Consider the following 14,156-nt stretch of genomic DNA (forward strand, 5'->3'; position numbering starts at 1 on the left):
CGATTGTGTTTCAGTGTGTTCGCCTGGCTCTCCCTGTGGTGCGGTGTGTTGTGGAGCAAAAAGCCACTGCTGGGAGCCACAGTGGAAGAGATCAATTGTACTCATTCCTGCCACCTGAGATTCAAGTGTTTCTGTAATACTGCACAGCTCAATCGATACTTAAGCAAGGAGCTGGGAACCAAGAGCACAGTCCATGCTTAGTGGTGGGATGACTCACACAGAGATAAAACATGTATTTACTCCTGTATATTTGTGCTCCCCAGCTGTGAGCAGTCTGCATGAAAAATAAGCCAAATGACTCATCAGGCCTTTATTTATTTATTTATTGTGTTTCCATTATTTTATTATTCAAATATTTATAATTTTATGATTTAATTTTGCAGCACATAGTTTAGTATTATTAATGTTATCATTTGGAAATTATTTTTTTTTTATGAAATCAATTAGATTATCATTTAGAATGTAATAATAATAATAATGATAATAATAATTTTCCTAAGTAGAAATACACCATATTTAAAATAGTACATGCAAACGAAGAATTTGTCATAATTAAGCAAGAATGTGGGAATGTTTTATTTTTCTTTTTGTTCTTTGAAGGAATCTCTCAGGAAGCCGATTTACTGCACAAACAGAGCTCAGGGGAACAGATGTGACTGTTAAAAAGAAAACAGGCACTGTGGGTAAGGATCATTTAGCTTCAACGTCTCGAAATCTAAAACGTAAATATTGGGGATTTCGGCTTTGTAAAGAGGAGGGGAGCGCGCCGAGGATGCTGGACAGAAATTAACAGATCCTGCATTGCAGGATGTGCAACGATGTGTTAAATTAAATGCAGCTGTTGAAATACAAAAGGGGAACATTTTTCACTTTGAATAAAAAATGCAACGCAAACGCCTTTAAAGTCGTCAACTGTATCCGGATAACCGAGCGATCGTCTTGACAACCTTCTTTGGAAAGCACTAACTAGCTCGTCGCTTTCTTAATACAAGTTCTATTTTCAACTGAAGACGACGAAGAAGAAAAATAACGCCAACTGCGCATCGGACACCTCCTGCTTAACTATCTGCTCCGGACACACCATCCTTTTACCCGCTGCGACGCGCTTCTTTCTTTCTTTCTTTCTTTCTTTCTTTCTTTTAAACCCTTTGTAAATAAATTGCAGAAGGGGGCCTTTTCCTTTCCACGGATACGCTTTGAATTTATCCGATTCTGTGGAACAGTCATTAATTGGAGATCTGGAGAACTAGCTATAGAAACTACGATGTTCAAACAGTGTTCATTTTAAATTAAAGAGCAGGAAAACTCACACCATCAGCACCCAAGCCTCCGTTTCTGTAGTTTGTGCACGGAAGTGTGGAGGCTGCACGTGAACACAAATTCTTTAAAAGAAACAAAAGTTGCTTATTTAATTTATTTTTTATTTCTGCTTTTTTTCTTATGTATAGTTGTTAGTAAATGTAAAGAGACGGTATTTTTAAAATGAGGAAATAAAAGCACACAAACACACAATGTTTCTTTTGGAAAACTGATGTATTTGATTATTAGAGTAAAGAATTACAGTATCTTAGTTGTTAGTAGGTATTAAAGTGTAGAGAAACTGGACCCATAAAGATCTTCCAACTTTCCAAGAAAGTGCATGTAACAGTCCGAAGGTTGTCAAACCCGATATATATTTATACTTATAAAAACACTATCATTTTGTCCCCTGGCCGTGATGGACTTCTTGTGAGAGCTTTATGTACATTTTCTTGCAAGGGAGCTTGTATTTCCACATCTGAACATATTTACAGAAGCTTCAACACATAACTTTGCACTTGATGTCAGTGAGGATGCTGGGACATAGCAGCAATGTGGAAATCCAGCTCAGATACTAAAAGTGATCCTTCCAATTTGATTAGCTGTCTCAGTTCCAAAATCCAGGAAACAGGCCAGACTGAATGTTCCTCTATTTGTAACCGTCTTGCTCTCAACAACAATAAAATATGAGCAACAGAAGATAGAAGAAAAAAAATGGAAGTAAACAAAAAAAGTAGAAAGTACAATACAGAGACTGTAACGAGAAAACAAATTAACACTAAATAAACCCTTGAAATGTAGCAAACTTCAATGTTTTGTCTTCATTAAATAAGATAAAGGTAAATAATAATCGGAAAGAAAGGAACTACAACATCATTTAGTCCCTTGCCTGAATTTCATTGTTTTGTCTTGATGAGGCGGGGTGGGGGGGATTCATGAACACACAGATGTTAGACCATCTACAGAAGATCAGTGTACATTATTTACAGCAAGTCTGTTCGCTTATTACAGGGCTAATGCATCACATGAACATAGACAGTTCAATTATAGCTACTACAGACAGAAAATAACTTAATGCCAAGGTAAGGTTATCTAACCAGATATTCTAAGTTTCAAAAGCACATTTTTAAAGCACCCATTGTGGCTTTAAAATAAACAAAACCTAATTGTTAATGCTTCCACTTGGTTTCAAGCAAGGTTATAATCACTAATAAATAAGCTCCTTAAAACTATAACATGTACATTGTACAAAAAAAGCAACTTGTCTTCACACTCATGTTCGTAAAGATTCAATGGCGAGCAAAGCAGTTCAGCTGATTTTATCCCTGTCTTGTTCTCTTCCTCTGTCTGTGTCTACATATGTGTACAGTATGCCTTTAGGCATCTTTATGTGTCTGTGCCCAGTTGAGGACATATACTAATTGGTGGCAATTTCTTTATTGTCCTCCATGAAGCGTGTGAACCGGAAGTGGGCCCCATTCTCTGTGTTGGCCATTTTCTCCAGACCAGCCAGAGCAGCATTGGGCTCCGTGTTGTGTAGCTTATCAAGGCTGCCTGTCAGGCCACCTATGGGAGAGCTGCCCCCATTTCCGACACCACCTGACATGGGTGGGATGCCTCCGTTCTGGATGACAGAGATTTCATTTGTCTTCATTGCGAGACCATTGGAGAAGGCCGCAGCATACTGATTCCAGAAACTGGTCGGGTCTCCGTTGCTTGCCCTTGATGCCATGTCCTTCTGGAAGATCTCGGGAAACTTGACTGGGTTGGTGCCAAGGAAGGCCATCGGGCCATCTACGGAGAGCCTGCGGCCACGTCTGGCAGGAGCGCTGTTCCACATGTGGGTGCCCATGTGAACCTACACAGACGGAGAGGGAGAAGAACAAAAGAGAGGAGGTGAGAGACAGAGCAATGAGCGGGATGAAAACTAGTGATGTTTACAAACTTGGCCACAAGAGCTGCACATGAGATGATGCAATGGAAAAAATAATAATAATGCTTGAGTGTGAATTAAAATAGCTTCACACCCTGAGTGCAGCAGATCAGTTAGCTGCCTATGCTATGAGAAGTACAAACACTGTGTAAACATCTTTTGGCAAGACTGATACATGCTGTTTAATCTGAACTTTAATTTGCTCATCTCACAAGGGGACCGCACGGCTGAAGCAAAAATTGCACTGTCCAGTTTCATTGCCCCAGCCAGTATTACATGTGACATTTCACCTCTGCCCATACCCTTTCTAAGAACAAGACAACATTCTGCTTGGACATTTTTGAAACACTGCTCCAAAATAATTGTATTTTAATGTGGCTCATATACAATAGTTTACACAAAGTTTATGAGCCTTTTTTAAAATAAACCATACCACTGTGAGATATCGCTGTAAGTCTAGTATCATCCAACAGCCTGAGCTTGATTCTTAAATCTTTTAGAAATAAAAAAACCCCAAACAAACAAGAAAAAAACATATGCCCTTATTTCTCCACTAGGAATTGGAGATTGAGACATTCAAAAATAACTAACATAATTGTAAATTAAGGCCACATAATCCCCCAAAATCCTAAAGATCACTAAGCAGATCTTTTTCTTGATGATTTAAGCCTGTGACATTTTTTACAGAATCCGTTATGGAAAAATACAGACTGACTTACTCACAGTGATTATACCTGATAATTAATTGTGTGCACTGGATCATTCTTAGCTGATCACATGCTGGAATTTCTCTCCAATAATTATATTACATGCATGATTCAGCTTTTCCATTTTTTTTTCTCTAAGAGCAGTTCCTTTCATTAATTATACCACATTACCACATCTTGATGCCTAATGCACTGACATGCCATATAAAATTAAATAGTAACCCTGAGACTCGTTTTTCATGAACATTCTCACGCACATACTTTTAGGAGGCAAATAGTTTGCTGGGTGTTTCGACATTTACCTTGAGGTTTCCTTTGGTGGTAAAAGCTCGGCCGCAGATGCTGCAGGCAAAGGGTTTCTCCCCTGTGTGGGTTCTCTCGTGGATCTGCAGAGCACTGGCGGAGGAGAAACACTTTGCGCAGGTATGGCAGAAGTGTTGCTTGGGAGTCCTGCGTGGTGGAGCAGTGGAAAGCACTGGGGATGTTGAGGCAGATGAGGTGACCAAGCCAGGGGGTACCTCCTTGTTTTCCGGATGAAGGTTATGAAGGAAACCATTGACTTCTGGTTTGCTTAGAGAACCGACAGATAGAAGAGAAGGAGTTGGGCTGGAGGACAGGCTGGTATTTGATGGCTCAAATAGCTGTGAGGGCAAGTCTCGCATTTGATGTGTTAGCATATGCTGCTTGAGATTGCCCTTGGTGGAGAAACCCCTGTTACATGCCGTGCAAATAAATGGTCTTTCTTTGGTATGGCTTCGATAGTGAATGTCCAAGGCACTCTGACAAGCAAAGGTCTTCCCACAGATGTCACAGGATGTATTCTTGATGGTGCTACGCTCACGGAAGGGGAAAATCATGCCCAAAGGGTCTTTTGGTGAACTGACAGATGTCAGGTCCAGGGCTCCAAGGTTGGAGGGATGTGAGTGCAAGAGGCTTATACTGGTGGGGTCTGAAGATAAGGCCCTTTGGTGCCTTTCTTCGAGGCTCGGGGATTTGTGTGGTTGTGGCTGCATGCTAGTGGGTGATGGCGCCTGCATGGAGGAGGTAGATTCTGACACCGCTGGACTCCCGGCGCTTTGGCTTTCAACATCACCTCCCAGAGATGAGGAGTCATTGGTGAGACAGTCACCTTCAATTAAGCCATTTGCAATAGCCTTCATCTGGATCACATTATGTTCCTGCATTTCATTATTATATTCTTGGCCATTCCTCTCTTGCCCTTCCTGGGTAGCCATTTCAGGGGGAGCTGGGGAGTTACATAGACTGTCATGGGAAGCATCAGCAGATCTGGGTGTATCTGGCACACTGCTGTCTGGACCCTCTTCCATTCCTTCAGTGTTGTCATCAGAAAAGTTGTCAAGATCATCAAAGTTTCTCTCTTCAAATGAGCCAGTATCAGAAGCCATGGACTCTGGATAACTCTCTGGCAGAGGGGTGTTGGGGATCTGCCCACCCATATGCATACGGATATGTTGCTGTAGAACGACAGCATTCGTGAACTTCTTCTGACAAATGGGACAGGAGTGTTGAACTCTAAGAGGAGGCATGGCCCTATGAACACTGTAGTGGGTTTTAAGATTTCCCTTGGTGGTAAATGCCCTGCCACAGATTTTACACTTGAAGGGCCGTTCCCCAGTGTGAGTGCGATAGTGCATTTTCAGTGCACTTTGGCAGCTCAGCACCCGGTGGCAAATGACACATTCATTTGGGTCTTTCACCTTTCTATCAATGTTCTCCACAAGTTGTTGTAACTTGGATGTCTCCGATCCCTGGAGAGGATCCAGAATGCCTACAAAAGGGAACTTAGCCTTGAACTGATCAGACATAAGGGGCATGAGTGGGTTGGTCATCATGGGTGGGCTGGTAGAAGTCGTATACTCTGCAATGCTTTCTGATGCACAACTCACATTTGTCATGAGACCCAAAGTCTTGCTGCCTTCGTCAGTTTTTCCATTTGAGGTAGGCAGTGTTGCACCTTCACCCTCTTCAGATACACCATCATTACTTTTAGCTGAAGGCTCAGTGGCACCTGAGTCACTCTTTGCAGTAACAGAAAGACTAGTTATGGCTATTGAATGATCTTCCTTTTTGATGAAATGTGGCAGGCTTGGCATGGTTGGTGGTAGCAGCATGCCGACTGATGATGTCAGAGTAGGCAAAACTGGTTTACTGTCAAGCCAGCTGGTCACAGGTTTCTCAGGTGGTATAGACATGCCGTATGGAATGCCAGTGCTTGTTGGTATGTTGTCTAAATGCTCAGGAACAGGGTAAGGGTTCATCTGGATATGAGGGTATTTTTCTTTATGACGCTGAAAATGCACCTTCAGGTTACCACGAGTGGAGAACCGGTTGCCACAGATATTACACTTGTAGGGTCTCTCACCAGTATGTGAGCGCAGGTGAATTTGCAAGGCACTGTCGCTCCCAAACACCTTGCCACAAAACCTGCACTTATGTTTGAAGAAAGCATCATCAGAGCTGCTCTTATGCTCAAATGAACTGACATTTGGCGGCTTGTCTTTTCTCTGCTGGGCCAAAGCTGCTAAAGAGTTGAGGTCCTCTACAGTGGTGCCAACACTGGACAGAGAACTGGAGAACATGGGATTTCCAGGTGGGGGTTGAGGTAGAAGGGGATTCACGGCTGAGCTTAACAAGCTACCTATTCCAAATGCTGGCGTCGATGACTTTGCTAGTGAGGAGCTGCTTAGTTGAGAATGAAGGCTACTCATAGGAGTGGGCCTTTTGTCAGAGGATTGGGGATTGATTGTTGATGGCCCCAGTGTGGTAATGCTCTGAGATGTCTCACTGCTGCTTGGGTTGGACTGAGGTAGCTGTGCTGCTGCAGCCAGCTGCTTTATGCTGCTAATACTGGCCGACTGGCTGGCCAGGTTCTGTGCTAGGCCTGCGGCTGCCGCCAGCTGTTGAGAGAGATGTGAGCTGAGTGTGGTCAGGGGGCTGGCAGCTGGCCCCATTGTGCCGGGAGCAGAAGTTGGAGGTACCTGTATTTCTGGTGATTGGGAGGCTAGTAGCAGTATCTGATGGCGAATCTGTTCAATAAGCTGAAGCTGGTGGATCTGTTGCTGTTGCAGGGCTAAGAGCTGCTCCATTAGTGCTGGCACGGCCACCCTTGGTCCTCCAGTCGAACGGGCTTCTTGGGAGAATTGGGCCACAGCCACTTTGGTGCTCTGCAGATTTTCAATTATGACATTGCTGTTGATCATGGAGAAGTTCCCCAGTTCAGTTAGGTTACTGAGCTGAGGTAGTGAGGCAGAGATAGCTGAAGTACCTACTGCGGGGCCAGAGGTGCCTCTATCAGCATGGCTGCTGACTGTATTAATGGGGCTTCCGCTCTCTGTATGACTGCCGTCCTCTTCGTGACCACTGCTCATTCCGGAAACGTCCACGTCCATGGATTCGTCTTTTTCAAGAGTGTTAGGCTCCAAAAGGTCACTGCCCTCTGTTTGATCAGTGTTATTAGCTGTGTCATTCATCTGGTCATCGGGATTATGAGGAGGAGACCCAGGCGAGAAAGTTCCGACAGGGGAGGCAGGATTTTCATTCACTATCAGAACTAACTGATTCTTAGTGCAATTCTTCTGGTGTTCCTCAAGATCTGATAGTTCAAAGAACTCAGCACAACATCTGCTACAGACATGGGCGTCTGACTCCTTGCAGGGGGGGTCCTCGGAGCAAAGTTCTGTGTCCCCTGAAAAAGAGGAAACAGAGGATTAGCGATTAGAAATGTTTTGCAGCTGAAGAAGCAGATTTATCTTCTTGAATTCAATTGTTGTTAATCTTAAGTTAATCAGTTTTAACACCTATCCTTCTGATGTGTTCACGAAAAAAGATTAAAAGGCAACAGTAAGCTGGCAGAAATGAGGAAAGACCTTATTCAATGTAGTGGCCTCTGAAACATGATAAGAGGGGATACAAAATCAATGGGAACTACTCAAATATTGGTTAAAAGTGATCTTTGAAGATGTACATCTGGGTTTCATCAGGCCAACCAAAGGTAATCATTTTCTCTAGATAATCCATCAAAATATAGAATAGAGTGAAGTCAGGATCATTGGGTCTTAATGAAATTTCATAGAAAAGCATTGATTTCCTATATTCCATGCCCTTCAAAGTCTACTTGTCCACTCGGTGCAAATCAAGCATTTGAAGGACTTATTAGACTTTCAATTTGCTGTCAACTTTGCTCATTTTCAGCCAACTACAGGCATCTTGGACAGGTTATCTATGTCACTAAACTAATTTGTATCCACTCAGCCTGCAATCACAGTGAGACAAGAACAACAGAGCCTGTGGCACCACATCTACTGCATATACACAAGAAAGCAAAAACAAAGAGGAAGAAATTCAAGAAAGAAGTTTAAGGTAAACAGTTACTCAGTTGATAACCAAAAAACATGAAACAAATCTGCCATCTATTACAAGAATAAAAATATTTATTATTCTTAAGACTTTTGTTTAAGTATTGTCCAATAAACCCAAAAGTTAAATCCAAGAAAGGACAGTTATCGGTGAATTCATTTAAGGAAAAAAAAATGCCTGAAAGGGATTAAATAAATAAATAAATACTTGGTCAACGCTAAAGAGCAGTGTGGCATATGAGAACGCATGCATCACAAACTTGCCAAAACTAAGAAGGCAGACACACCAGTTCATAGAACAAGCATAACAGAAACTTCTCTTGTTACTTAGACAAAAATTCTAAAGTAACGACCACATTCCAAATGCGCACTGAAATAGGTTTTGAAATTTTCCATTTTAATAAACAGGACGAGTCAGGGAATGAAAAGGCAAGACGACACCCTGCCCCCAGAGCCACTGCTGTGCTCCAGACTTTCCTTATTCATTTCCCTCTTTGTCACACTAAAATCTCGCTATTTAGCATACAAGTTGATTTACAAATTGCATTTCTCTATGAATCCCTTTCATTGTGCCTCTGGCCCCTCAACACTTTCATCAGGGCCAAGAATTCATTTGCAAATGAAACCCAGAGAAGTGCAGCCCTGCCCCACAGAGAGACAGGATGCCTTCCCATTGTTCACACAGCATGGGAGCGGCGGGGATCGTCGGCACAGCCTGGCCCTGCTCATCTCAGTCGACTCAAAGCAGATCCTGTTTAATTCAGGGATTATCTCCCTCAATGTTTCTCCGCTCAGAGACATCAGATAACGCAAAGTTGCCATGACAGTAAACCCCGGCCCTCACACCACCAAACCATGCAAACAGGGAAGACTCAACTTTAATGATAACTTTTCATGTTAAATCCCCCCCCCCCCCCCCCCCCAATTCCACCCACCCGTCTACCTACACCCCAAGCGTTAATTTTGAAAAAATGTGTTTGATTCATAGTGTGAGAAATGTGAGGATTAAATAAACACCTTTTCTCTTTTCTCAAGGTTCACTGTACACAAATTAGTGTGAAGAAAATCAAATCATATGAAAATGAGCAGGATGAAAATAGAAGAATATAGAAAAAACAAAAACTTTTGCCTGACTTTTGGAAGATGCAGAGTTATTCATAAAAAATAAAATACCTGAGTTTTCACTGTGTGTGTGTCTGTGTGTGCAAATCTACACACAGCAGAGAAAAAGCTCTACAGTGGAATTTAATTAATTCACTATTTAACTCACAAACATAATAAGTGTGTTTCTTTAATTGAATAAATCCTAACAAATACTAAAACATTATTTTCTGTACAGTGCATTTTCAAAAATTGTGCACTTTCAAATTATTTAAACTTATCAAACAAATGCCACAATAAAACAAATGCATGGATAAAATACAACTATCGCTAGAATATAAAATTACACTAAAAAAAACAGCAAAGACAGATGAGCTTTCCCCCAAAATGTACATTTCTATACTCTAACTAAGGAACTGCTAAGACTCGTCATCAAATTGCAATGCAGCAAGGGACATTGTCGTCTTCCGAACTCTATCACAAGTTTAAGGAAAGCCAATGGTAAAAATGCCTTTACGGCTGTACAGTGTAAGAATCATTTCACCACCAACTGCATATGACTTTTTACACTGCCAAAATATGTCTTTACTTGATGACCGAAAAAGGATCAAAACTGAATTAATGCATCACTACAAATCCACTGTCCACATAAGACTAGGAGCAAACAGCGCAGATGCTAGCATTAGGCTTAATTCCTAAAATAGCAAGGATTAACTTCAAATTACAATTAAGATAAAGTCAAGCTGGTATGAAGAAAGACTGTAAACTTCGATAGAATGTCTATCAATAGCACAATGTAAGTAGTGAGCAGAGCTAAAGGGCGTTAAGGCAGACAGCAAGAGGACGGAGCCTCAAAGAGATTGACCAAAAATCTGAATATGAGAGACAAGAAAGTAAGGATTAGTCAAAAAAGTTGGAGAGCTTTGAGAGATCCTACATTATTTTTTCGCAGGGGGCCTCTGTGAGCGTCTTGACACTTGTAACTTCAGGAGGGTTTCTGCTCACATCTTCTCCAGCCCTCAGGACTCATCCCACTGAACACTAGATGGGGTTCCACTAAAGCTGCCGTGGTCCAGGACAAGATTCAAATCTCAGAAGCTCTGCCCCGGTGACATGGTTAAAGCTTAAGGGGAGGGAAAAAGGCAAAGCAAGTCCTTCAGGCTACACCTAAACTCACACCACATAAACAATGGCAAAATGACAAGCGAGGCACTCTGTGTTTGCAGGGAGAAACAGCGCAAAAGGGGGCTGCCCTGCCAATCTCTCCTCTAGGGGGGCCACTCTGATAGGGCATAAGGGGATGGTCACAACATTGATAAGGCCCCACAGTCAAACACACTCTTAAATAAAAAAGCTGAGGCCTTGCTGGGCTGCCTGCAGCTCTCATCAGCAGGGTCAATGGCAAGGCAGAGAGGAACACAGTGAGCCCTGAACTCTGATCACCTCCAAACAGAGGGACGCTGGCAAAGGTTAAAACAGCTCAACATCCCACCCTCTGTGGCTCTCACTCCGACCTCCCAGTAACTACAGCCCTGAGCATCACTGATATTCAGCTACAAATACAATGACTTTCTGTTTCCCTTTCTGCTACCAGAACACTCTAGAAAGACACACAACTCATTTATAATGAGCACTGCTTCAGCTAAATAATCCCAAACTTAAAGACAACATGGTCATACTCTTATAATTACATACACAAGACACTTGCAACTATTTTAGCATATGGCCTAGACATAATTAGGAATTTTTGCATTCTGCAGATGGGTTGTTGAAACAAGTGACTTTCCCTCACTCCCCTTTATTAGATTTAAAGGAAATTTAGGGGAAAGAAACAGCACTCAGGGATAGACAAGGTTTTGCATTAATCATCAAGTTCCTAAAATCACGTGAAACAGCGTTTCAATGCGTGACTTTCTCCCGAAAGGAATATTTATTTTAAATATTTATTTGAAATGCACATGCTTTTCAGGTTGTGCTAAACACAGTGTGCTGCACAGATTTTTTTATTTCCTCGCATGAAATCTGTAGGCCATTTTTCTAAAAATTTAAATCAAAAGATGTATTTATTTTTAAATTGCAGAAAGTATAAATTTTGTGCGGCAAAATTCGATCACACTGCGCCGAATAACAAAGTCGGGGCTTCTTTCCATTTATGAACATTTATGAAATTACTTAAAATATTAATGGATATTTTTTTCCTCCTAATGAACGCATGACTGAAAAGTCGGTCAACAAAAATACACGCTGCAACGTCCTGTAGCGAAATGAAAGCTTTATTTATAACTATTCTACAGTGATCTGAAACGCAGTTTTATTAGTGTCTTGTTTGGCTCGAGTATTCCCCTTTTCTACAAAAACAAAGCAGCTTGCAATTAATTATAACTTTACTGGCTTATGTTGGCCTCTGAAACTCTGAGAGCTCATGCAAAGTCCTGAAAGCCACTTTGTACAAACTCATTTCACATTTTAGGCACCACATTTCTAACAAAGCATTCTTACTGCAGTTTTTTCAAAGGTGTAAGATGGTCGCATTGGCTACAAGTCCGCAAGTTAAAATTAGGAAATCGGTTTATCTATATCGACATGAAACTATCTTTTGGACGAATCGGTTGTGTATTTGTGGAGACAGAATGGCCGAGACAAAACTTCAGTTTCCCAAATATTTGTTTTCTTCTTCTTCTTCTTTTTTATAAGAAAAAAAATTGCCTAAAGACGGGTAAACTAAAGAGACCGTCACAGGAGGAACTGGGAAAGATGTTTGTTCATTAACGTTCTCCGGCGCACTCTGTCCTCCTTTCATCTTACTTAAAAAAAAAAGAGTAACAAGCCATGGCGTAGACTGTTGATATATTTTCATAAAAGAAGGAGATATCTGTACGAGTTTGCAGCGCAAAGTTGAAGCACACGGAATACGGTATTTGTCGGTCCGGGACCAAAGAAAAGTTGGGAGTCCCGACAGGGGCGACAGGGTGGTCGATGTCGAGGCAAGACGCCGACCGCTGAACGCAGGGAAGCCTGAGTGCGAGCGGAGCGATTATTTATTTATTTAAAACGCGCTAAAGTTAAGATTAAAAACTTTTGAAACTTTTAAGTCACACCGAGCTCAAACCCAAAGAAAACGCACCATATCTGTGTTCTCATATTTCACTTATTAACCGCCTAGAACTGAGTTTTAACCTCTGATAATAAAATAATCAGCGCAGAAATGTCAAGTTACCCCAAATTGTTCTTGGTACTTGAATAATGGGAAATTCGTGGAAAATCGGTGCATCAACTTTTGTTAAAAGTCGACCATACTTTCATCAAGAAGTCACTTGAATTTGTAAAGAAATCAACAAAAAACTAACAGCATAAACTCCAATTCAAAGTCTTCCTTAACAGTGAGAGTTGACCGCGGACACAATAAAAACATCGCTTAAAAGAAAGAAAAATTCACGGTGATTGCATAAAAGGAGCGTTGGGTTACTTGGACTCACCATTGTACTCCGATAAAGGCAGATGAGGGTCGGATTGGAAGTGTTGAGGCTTCGCTTGCTTCCTCCGCGACATGCTGGCTGGCACATCAGCAGGCAAAGAATAAAAAAATGACTACAAAACCTTCTAAAAAATTACGTAAATCGAGAACATCCACCGCGCATGTGCCCCGTTATGATTATCAATAATGCTCTGCGATTAATCATACGGGGGCTTCTTTGAAAGGCGATTGGCACCTTGCCAGCCCCCCTCCTATTCAAATGAAGTCTCTTTAATCAATTAGCTCCTGATTTGCTGGGGACTCTTGTCTCTCTCTCAGCTCCCACCCAATGAGTTGATCCGTATGAGGAAGAAAGGCTGGGTTTTCCAAACTCCCTTTAGATACGGTTTAACCCCTTCTGTTAGCCAAGTCAAGGCTTATCTTGACTACTACAGGGGAATGTCAGCGTCTCGAGTCCATGCCCGCGACAGTATCTTTCAGTCTTTTGCAGTCATCACAGTTTATTTTCTTTCTTTTTTCCTTTTCCCCTGTTGATGTGGATTGACGGGACGCTCGCAACTCAAACCTTCACGATCTCCAACCAACTTTAATTTCACTACAACTCGGTAGTCCGTTCTCCACTCTTGCGTAAAGATCGCTGTAATACAGCTCTTGTTGTGTGCACACCGACACCTACTTTCTGAAGAGTTTGAAGCGAAGCTCCCGGTGCGGTAAAACGCAACGTCTCGCCAGCATGTTCCGTGCGTAAATGGCACCGTTACGCGTTCCCAAAAGTCCAGAGTGAGATCCGACGTCCCAATCACTTTGATTTGATTATTATTAGCAGAAAGAGGGGTTACTTACTAACACGTTTTCATCACACACTGCGTTCCGCGAATAAACAAACTTTGAGGGCCCGTGCGGCAGTGGGACAAATGTGGAGCCCGGCCCATCGAGGATCTGATTGGTCATCGGGCTATTCAGTCACGTTACCATTCACCTCCACCTCCCTCTCCCTCGCTCCCGCTCTCTCTCTTTCTCTCTGATTGAGCACAGCAGAGCCAAACGGTTTGTGCGCGCCGGGATGATCAGTGGTAAAGAGCGGAGAGACAGAAGTCTGTTCATCTGAATGGGGATAAATTAAGCTTTTAAATTCTTCCCCAAACACTTTTTTAACGAATGCTTGCCTCATATCCATGTCACGCGGACTAATCTATATTTCACATCATGCATTTGGAAAAAAAAAACCCTAAACTTTTCTTTATATATTCACCATCCACTGGGTT

At 42.0% G+C, this 14,156-nt stretch overlaps 1 protein-coding gene across 1 annotated transcript; it reads right to left on the reverse strand.

The window, feature by feature from the left end:
* Positions 1-1,514: 1,514 nt before the first annotated feature.
* sall1a (spalt-like transcription factor 1a) lies at positions 1,515-13,782 on the reverse strand. Its single transcript, XM_085448834.1, has 3 exons — positions 12,893-13,782; positions 4,242-7,645; positions 1,515-3,157 (listed from the first exon to the last, which is right to left on the reverse strand). Exons 1-3 carry the CDS (start codon positions 12,963-12,965, stop codon positions 2,717-2,719), a joined length of 3,918 nt encoding a protein of 1,305 aa, XP_085304960.1. The 5' UTR covers positions 12,966-13,782; the 3' UTR covers positions 1,515-2,716.
* Positions 13,783-14,156: the final 374 nt, after the last annotated feature.

This window comes from Copadichromis virginalis, linkage group LG1, assembly GCF_057382275.1.
Source record: "Copadichromis virginalis isolate Kocher_CV1m ecotype Utaka linkage group LG1, C_Virginalis_male_GT1.1, whole genome shotgun sequence".
Classification (NCBI taxonomy): domain Eukaryota; kingdom Metazoa; phylum Chordata; class Actinopteri; order Cichliformes; family Cichlidae; genus Copadichromis; species Copadichromis virginalis.

Excerpts from the sequence above, each read along its gene's own strand:
- sall1a (XM_085448834.1), bottom strand. The coding sequence starts at position 12,965 with ATGTCGCGGAGGAAGCAAGCGAAGCCTCAACACTTCCAATCCGACCCT. Across the intron at positions 7,646-12,892 it reads GCCTTTATCGGAGTACAATG|GGGACACAGAACTTTGCTCC; the intron begins GTGAGTCCAAGT and ends CCTCTTTTTCAG. Across the intron at positions 3,158-4,241 it reads CCACCAAAGGAAACCTCAAG|GTTCACATGGGCACCCACAT; the intron begins GTAAATGTCGAA and ends CCGTCTGTGTAG.